The sequence below is a fragment of the Helianthus annuus genome, chromosome 13 (genome assembly GCF_002127325.2).
Source record: "Helianthus annuus cultivar XRQ/B chromosome 13, HanXRQr2.0-SUNRISE, whole genome shotgun sequence".
In the NCBI taxonomy this organism is placed as follows: domain Eukaryota; kingdom Viridiplantae; phylum Streptophyta; class Magnoliopsida; order Asterales; family Asteraceae; genus Helianthus; species Helianthus annuus.
This window is the reverse complement of record NC_035445.2, coordinates 117231345-117239745: the sequence shown is the minus strand read 5'-3', so window position 1 is coordinate 117239745 and position 8401 is coordinate 117231345. Positions and strand designations below refer to the sequence as shown.

The 8401-nt window shown below is 37.9% G+C and overlaps 1 protein-coding gene across 1 annotated transcript; it reads right to left on the bottom strand.

Annotated features, from left to right (window-relative positions):
• Positions 1 to 1117: 1117 nt before the first annotated feature.
• On the bottom strand, positions 1118 to 5587 carry LOC110899099 (E3 ubiquitin-protein ligase At1g63170). Its single transcript, XM_035981430.1, has 6 exons — positions 5430 to 5587; positions 5288 to 5330; positions 4513 to 5023; positions 3856 to 3981; positions 2275 to 2566; positions 1118 to 1455 (listed from the first exon to the last, which is right to left on the bottom strand). Exons 3-6 carry the CDS (start codon positions 5016 to 5018, stop codon positions 1261 to 1263), a joined length of 1119 nt encoding a protein of 372 aa, XP_035837323.1. The 5' UTR covers positions 5019 to 5023; positions 5288 to 5330; positions 5430 to 5587; the 3' UTR covers positions 1118 to 1260.
• Between the last annotated feature and the right edge of the window lie 2814 nt (positions 5588 to 8401).

The window sequence follows — 8401 nt, the reverse complement described above, 5'->3', positions numbered from 1 at the left end:
AACGAGTACATCAGAAGAGTTTATCTTGATACGAAAGGCGAAAACAGTCGTATCAAGTTCAATTCAGCACACAAATCGCTTTAACTGTCAATTTGATTGATATAATGACGTTTTACAGCATGACGACACTTCGGCAGCATGCTCAGACCGGAAAATCTTATCTGATTTCGCTTGGAATGGCCTATATATAGGCGTTGTGATTCCGCTTGAACATGACCATGTTCATTAGGGGAATTAACATAATTAATTCAGGCGAAATCAGCATTGATAACTCAAGCGGAATTAGAATCATTTTGATTTCGCTTGAAATAACCTGGTGACATTTCAAGCAGAATCACCTCTAATTCATACTTTCTTGTTTTTCATGCCCTGATCTAACTTAGTTCTATACAAGACTCGATACAAGACGAAGTCAACAGATGCATGCACCAACAATTACGTGTACAAATACTTGTTGAAACTTTACAATACTTATTGAAACTTTAAAAAAAACACCAAAACACCTGGAAAACCCAAAAAAAGACAAAATAGTTACATACCGCGTTAAGGGGCGACGGTATCGGTTGAAACTTAAAAAACAAGTTACACCAGCATTACGCAGCGGTGGTACCATTTCGTGACCTGTACAATACCAGTTGAAAAATAAAAACATGTTACACTTGCGCTACGCAGCGGTGGTACCGACGTTCGGTCGGTGTCGGTTTATTTTGTTACGTATACAGTATCGGCTGAAACTTTAAAAAAACAACTAAAACACGCAAAAAATTCACTTGAAAAAATAAACCAGAAAAAGAAAAAATAGTTACATATCGCATTGCGCGGTGGCGGTACAATTTCTTTACCTGTACAATATTGGTTGAAACTTAAAAGAAAAACACGTTACATCCACATTACGTGACGGTGGTACCGACGTTTGGTTGGTGTCGGTCCGGTTCGTCACGTGTACAATACCGATTAAAACTTTAAAAAAAAACTGAAAAAGACAAAAATAACACTATTCATTGGCTTTTAAATAGATTTAGCTAACTTTCAACTTTTTTCATTTATAACCAATTTATAATATTAGTTTACTTGTTTGATTCGTTATGATATTATAGACCTAATAAAATGCCTCATATCCAAAAACATATTCCATTCTCAACATCATATGTAGCTTAAAAAATGAAGGAAAAAAAAAACCTTAAAATTGGACTTTTGGGCATATGTTCAGCAATCATGATGTAACATTTGGATATTAACAATTTAGCAAACCGCAATCCGTCATCGAGACAAATTACCGGTAGTTGCTTCAGTTTGGAAACTCAAAACACTTTCACCAACTTGGCTCTTACAGAGGGGGCATGAAGCATTAAGCTTCAACCATTTGTCAACACAGCTCTTGTGAAAGAAATGAGAACAATGCAACTCTCTCAGTTCATCATTGTTCACATACTTGGCCAAACAAATGCAGCACACCTGTTAAACAAGTTAATACCTATACATTAACAAAAGCCTAGACAAAAGTGGTCAGCCCGACCTGATCCATGATTACCCATTTTGACCCGTTACCATCCTTCCCAGTTTGCCAACTCTAATAAACTCATCGTACATGATCTTTGTCTAGAACGATAGTTTGCTTATATTTGTCACAAAAACTAAACATAACTTATGGTTTAGAAGTGAGCAGAAAACCGAACTGAAACCAAAAAAACCGAGTTAACCGAACCGAAATTTACAGTTCGGTTACGGTTTTGCTTTTTATGAACTGAACCGAATAACCTAAACAATCATTTTTATAATGTTTGTTATAGATTGATTTTGGAATTAATAATTTTATTCTTGAATGTTAAGTATTTATAACAATACATTAACATGTTTATTTATCTTTGAAATTATTTAATCATTGCCTACAAGAAATAACGAAACTAAACATAAAAATTAAATGATTTCAAAGTATTATAAAAAAGAATCTCTTGGTATAAACTTTGGAAAATATAAAAATAGATTAGAAGGTTAGGTTTATGTGAAAAATATTAATTAAAAAGGTTAAATATAATAACTTAAATGTAAACATCTAAGAAAGATTATTGAATATTGGATTATAATTTTTATTTTTGAATTTTACGTAATTTTGTTCCAAAAACCAAAAAACCGAACCGAACAGTTGTTAAAACTGGAAAAACAAAACCAAACGGTTTTCAAAAACCAAAAACTGAACCGAACTGTTGTTAAAACTGAAAAAACCGAAGCCGAACGGTTTTCAAAAATCGAAAGCTAGTAGAAAACGAGACTAACCGCATCCTCTCCTGATATCACATGCTCTTTTTCTGTTCCTGCGGCCACAACCCCGCCTTCACCAGCATTGAAGTCGGTTTTTTTGTCATTTGTGTGCTTACTTTTTTTAACCTTGAATTTGTAGGTAGGCAGAGAATTAATGGACTCTGTAGTGGCTCCTCGATTATGTGTCTGTTCTTCTCTAAAACCCATGACGGAAATTATACATGGGAGACAGCAACAGACCGTTGCACACAAGATAAATGGCATTGCATATCCGAGACAGCTTAAGGTAAGAAATACTATACATAACCTGTGAACAAAATTACAAAAAACAAAAGAAATTATAAAAATACAACAAGAAAATGAAATACATAAGCTGGATGTGGAGCCTGATTTGCACTTTTTTGGAAATTAATTGAACACGTTTAATCTAGAGTTGGCATTTTCGATCCATTTACTTACGACAAGGTTCCAATTGAAAACTTTAGCTAAAAAGGAAAGAGTTTCAAAGTTGCATGAAGTATACTTCTAAATTATAATGCATGTGACCTCCTCAAACTTTGTTCAGGATATCAAATTATTATTTTAAAGTTTTGGTAGTAATAGCTGACACAATAATTATTTAGAGCAAAATGCCATTTTCTACCTGAGGTTTGGCCAGTTTTGCGACTTTCGTCAAATGGTTTGTTTTTCCGCATCTGGATTCAAAAGATTTGAAATCTTGCCATTTTCATGCAGCTTGTTAACTCCATTCATTTTTATCTATTAAGTCAGGGGTATTTCCGTCTTTTTGTTAATTTAAAGGGCAATTCGGTCTTTTTCACACATTTCCAACGATTTTACATAAAGTGAAAAAGATCGAATTGCCCTTTAAGTTAACAAAAACGACGAAAATACCCCTAACTTAACGGAGAAAATGGATGGAGTTAATGAGCCAGACGAAAATGGCAAGAATTTAATCCTTTTAGATCCAGATGCAGAAAAACAAACCTTTGGACAAAAGTCGCAAAACTGGCCAAACCTCAAGGACAACAATGGCATCTTAGAGAAAACTACCAAAATGGTCCCTGAGGTTTGGTTACTTTTGCCACTTTAGTCCAAAACTCAAACATTTTGAATTTGGGTCCCTGTTGTTTCAATTTTGTTGCCATTTTCATCCAAAAGCAAAATCTGGTCAGATTTTTCAGTTAACATCCATCTTTTTGTCTTTTTCCTCCCTTTTAATGAAAGGCAAAATGGTCAGATTTTTTTAATTTGTTATAATAAAACGTTAAAAGACCATTTTGCCCTTCATTAAAATGGAGGAAAAAGACAAAAAAACTGGATGTTAACTGAAAAATCTGACCAGATTTTGATTTTGGATGAAAATGGCAACAGAATTGAAACCACACAGACCCAGATTCAAAAGGTTTGAGTTTTGGACTAAAGTGGCAAAAGTAACCAAACCTCAGGGACCATTTTGGCAGTTTACCTGGCATTTACTTCAATAATTATTTATAGATTTTTTTTGGAGAAAAAGCATTGGATCCAGTTAGATTACTTTTCACTTTTAACCCGTTACCCAAGGCACCCGTCTCACCCAACAAGATTGACTAATACCTGTACAAATTAGGAGCATCAGAAAAAGAAGAATGGCTTCCAAAGATCCATACATTCCCGACCACAAACCAGACTGCAAAGAAGCAATCCAAACCCATTTTGTAGTATTCAATGAATACCTTGAATCTGCAAAACGGAAACCGGATTTGTTTCATCAGGTACGTGGATTATTTTAGATCACCAAGTCTACATATATAAAGAACTACATACAAGGGTAAACTTATAGAGTTATAGCCTACAAGCTGATGCTGGTTCCCCTCACAACATTATTTTTGGAACTAAAAATCTTGCTAACCTTATTTTCAGCAACAGTAAAAACAAAAATATTAACTAGCCTTATTTTAAAATTAAAAAATCCCTTGCAAAAGATTTATTTAGTATCTCCTATACTCCCCCTCAAATTAATGTATGGATGCCAATCACTCAATCATGCTTAGCTTATAATCGTATTCAAGTTGCAATTTGTTTTCTTCTAAATTCTCTTTTTGATGAGGAGTCTTTCTTTCTAGCTCTATGTGTTTGGTCTAGTAGATAGTGGCGGTCTAAAAAAATATTAGTAAGTAAGATCTGAGAACCCTAGAAGACTACTAAAAAGTAAAAACAAAAATGCAGAGATTACAATAGAAAATATGAAACATAATCACAAGAAAACATTACCTTGTACTCGCTAATACAGTTGTCAGAAATCTTGTTGCTGATAGGTTGCTTGAGGTAGAACTCCGAGCACGCTGAGCTAGATCTTGATCCGAAACCTGGTTACGATTATGAAAACGCCAAAGGAGCAACGGTAGCGTTGCAACACATCCACAAGCATAACCGATAACCCACGTAAACAATGGAGCTTGCGGACGCTCATGCCTCGAAAAACACAAAACAACAACGGCTGCCACAATCTGGCTCATGGTTATAACCAGCTCAGTGCATACCCAATAACCTGAATTCAACGGACTCCTTTGACCATGGCTAGCAAAGGACGCGTTTCTCGAGACTCCAACACTAGCAGCAGAACTTGTAACACTAGTCGACGGTAGTTCCACATTATGACTTGAGTTTGACCGATTAGCCGGTCTATCAACAGTTGTAACACTAGAAGGTGAAGCTTCACTGCTGCTTGTAATATCGATAACAAGCTCACCGTCACTACGGCTCTCCGCTCGCTCCATTACTACTGGTAGTTCACAAATTCGTGAATCTAGGGTTTATGTCACAGCTTCACACCAAATTACTTCACAATTGCTCATATGAACATATTTCTTTCACAATTTCTCACTCAAATTACTCAGTTCCAGTACAATAAAAATGAACAATCAGATAACTTATTGATCAAGTAACTACAAATTCAAGAACAAAGTCTCTGAAGCCAAACCAAATCTAATCTAATCAATAAATCAAATCAATTCACGAAGCAATATCAAAACAATCAACAACGAACCTCAATTGTGATCAACCAGATCAAATCAACAACCGATTTTAACCTAAAAAACATTGTGAAAACAGTAGTATAACTGATTAATATCTTGCTATAAAATATAGAGCTAAAATATGAAAATTAACGGCGAATGAGGTGAACTAACCGGTGGAATTGACGCTTAAGGTGAAGAATCATCGAGAGAATGATCGATTTGATGAGTTGAAATGAGTGATTTGTTGTTGTTTTGGATCGGGTTATCGGTGTTTTCAAGGTGTGTGTGTGTGTAGTAGTGGTTCTTGGTGTCACACGCGACGTGTAAGGTGTAGTTTTAGATGAGTCAACGGACCTAGGCCCTAGACCATTACGAGTAGGCCCGCACAATAGGTCTTATCGTGTTAAACATAACACAGAACATGAATACGACTCGTTTAACTACTTTAAATCTTAGTATATGATACAGTTGTATGTGTTGTGTACCATGAAGAAAAACTGATCGAACATAACCTTCTAATTATAATTATTTTAAAAGAATATAAAATTACTAAGTGTACTTTTTTATTAAACGGTTTAATCGTGTTTTAAACAGGTGCCCTAGTTCCAAGTAATAGTCCTTTGGGTTTGTTCTTGTTAATTGATTGTTCAAATAGCTCACGGCTTAAAGTTTGTTTAAAATTAGTTTGATTGTAATTGTAAACGAGTTTAGTTAGTTTATAATATTATAGTTGTTTGAAAGAAAGTATGATTCTATGGTGGTGAAATACATAGATTCATGTATTTGGTTTTGACAAGTAACTTATTTTAGTTGATAAAATTCATGTGAGGTATTAGTTTTTGCTAGTGTATTGTGTTTTCTATGTGCTAAAGTATATCCTTTAAGTGTGTGGTTCATATTTGTTGGATTTGGTATACCTTTTATTTTTATATTTGTTAGTTGTACATAGTTTAAACTTTATGACTTATTATTTTAAATGTAAATAAGTGGTTGATTAAAACCAACATAAGTGGTCTTTATGTTTTCAATTTTCTGTCCAGTCCAATCTAAAATTAAATAAGCTAAAACATATCGTATAATTCAAATAAGCTCATTAAAAGCATTAATGTTTGGTATTAGGTAGGTGATTCTCCATTTGATTAATCTTCTTTCTTTCAATTTACCCATTCTTCTTCATCATTGTGTCTACAACGTAATCTTTACTTGTTATGTCTACAAATGATCCTAATCGATGTATTCGGTTTTGATACTTTTGGTTGTCTGACGCCAGAGGCTGTGTATCTACTTAGTTGAAGAGGTATGATCCCAATTCCCTGCCGGACCACACCACTTTTGAGCATAAAATGCGTCCACATCAGCGAAGCAATCTAGAAGCTTCTAGAAACTTCTGGAAGATCTACAGGTGGCGCCAAAGATGCTCTATCCGACATAAAGGACAACACGTGTCACCACTCGCAGAACGCCACATAGGCCTGCGGCAAATCAGGGAGCAGAGCTGACAACACCGGTACGAGGTCTCCAGCGTGGGCAAATGTAAGAACGCCACGTGTACCACTACACCTGCCGTGACAGAGCAGACCAAGAGGATATTCCCGTTGGTCGGACAGCTGGCACGCGCCCACAGCTGGCACAGCTGCTCCTTCCTTCTTCACCCTCCGGCTATAAATAGGACCCTTCATCATTCAGGTTCGGGATCTTTGACACTCCATACTCACTCTAAACACACACTGTCTATTTCTCTCAGAACAGTACTTATTCTCACGCCGGAGCCTGGTTAAGAGGGAAATCCCCTTTCTCCCCCTCTTAACGAGACTGACGGTGGTTACTGTTTTGCAGGTTTCGAGCCGTTATCACGAGTAAAGAAAGAGGTTGAACCCATAAAAGAAATAACCCCATCGGTTAACCTTGGTGTTAATCAGTGTTTCATCATTGGCGCCATCCGCTTTTTTGCAAAACCAATCTCATCTCTTTTCTTTTCAAGAAACACTCGTAAAATGGCTGAGCAAAACCCTTCACACCATGTAGATGGAGAAGTTTCTTCCTTGGAACTCGTTTCGGACTCAGCACACGTCCAAAGGGGTCAGAGGAACGAAATCATCCAGGAAGGGCAAACAAACAACGATTTTCCTAGCATTTTCGGAAGTGCGTCCAGGGTGGCTAGCCAAACCACAACTGGACCCATTTTCCAAACTCCCACCAGGATAATCACCCAGACCACAAACGGAGCCACTTTCCAACCTCCACAAGGGGTAGTCCAGCAAATACCCCCATCCGAGTTGGTTCAAACACCTCCACCGGTGCACACATCAAGCCATGGAGCTGGCCCCTCAGCTCCATCGGAACAAGCACAACTAAATTTCTCTGCACTATTAGGGCTACCCGAAGAAAAACTCTGGCTTCCTGGTACGCCGAACAAGTGGCATCCATAAACCTGGTTTACACACAACTGAGCGCGCAACAAGCCCTGCTCCAAGCACAGGCTAACCAGTCGGCGTTCGCTACTCCACCGCAACGGTCTCTGAGCACACATACGACTCAGCAGGTCAATGCGTGGACTCTACACCCAGAAAAAGGACCTGCAACAAACCTTAGAAAGCCTAGTGCGCACGACACGCGCGACACTTACGGTGAAACAGAAAGCAACTATGTGCAGCACTCCAACTTACAACGAAAGCCGATTCAAAGCCGCCTGGGCGCGCGTAACATGAACAATGAGTGGGAAAACGAAGAAGAAGACCCAACGTACAAGGAAAGCACGGTGTTCAGCAGGTTACATCCGGAACACGCGTCATACAAGCCCGCTAAACGCGCAGGGTACAACCCAAAGGCAGAACATGATTATACCCTAAGCTATCGTCCAGACGACATGGCTGAAGATTCAAAATTCATCAGGGAGATTGCCACAGCCGCTATAGACAAAACCAAGCTGCCGCACAACGTTGGCAAATACAATGGCCTGACAGATCCAGATGACCACCTCCAGGTTTTCAAAGGCGCAAGAGCAACAGGTAGGTGGAACCTACCAACTTGGTGTCACCTGTTCGCACAAACGTTCGTGGGCGCAGCGCGCGTCTGGTTCGACAGCTTACCAGCAGGGAAAATTAAGTCATGGTCGACTTCAGAGAGAAGTTCCTGGCACACTT

What these genes read in the sequence shown, in the direction of transcription:
- LOC110899099 (XM_035981430.1), bottom strand. Translation starts at nt 5,018, where the DNA reads ATGGAGCGAGCGGAGAGCCGTAGTGACGGTGAGCTTGTTATCGATATT. An exon ending in ACTGTATTAGCGAGTACAAG is followed by an intron (nt 3,982 to 4,512) that starts GTAATGTTTTCT and finishes TCCGTTTTGCAG; the next exon opens with ATTCAAGGTATTCATTGAAT. An exon ending in TGATATCAGGAGAGGATGCG is followed by an intron (nt 1,456 to 2,274) that starts GTTAGTCTCGTT and finishes CTTGTTTAACAG; the next exon opens with GTGTGCTGCATTTGTTTGGC.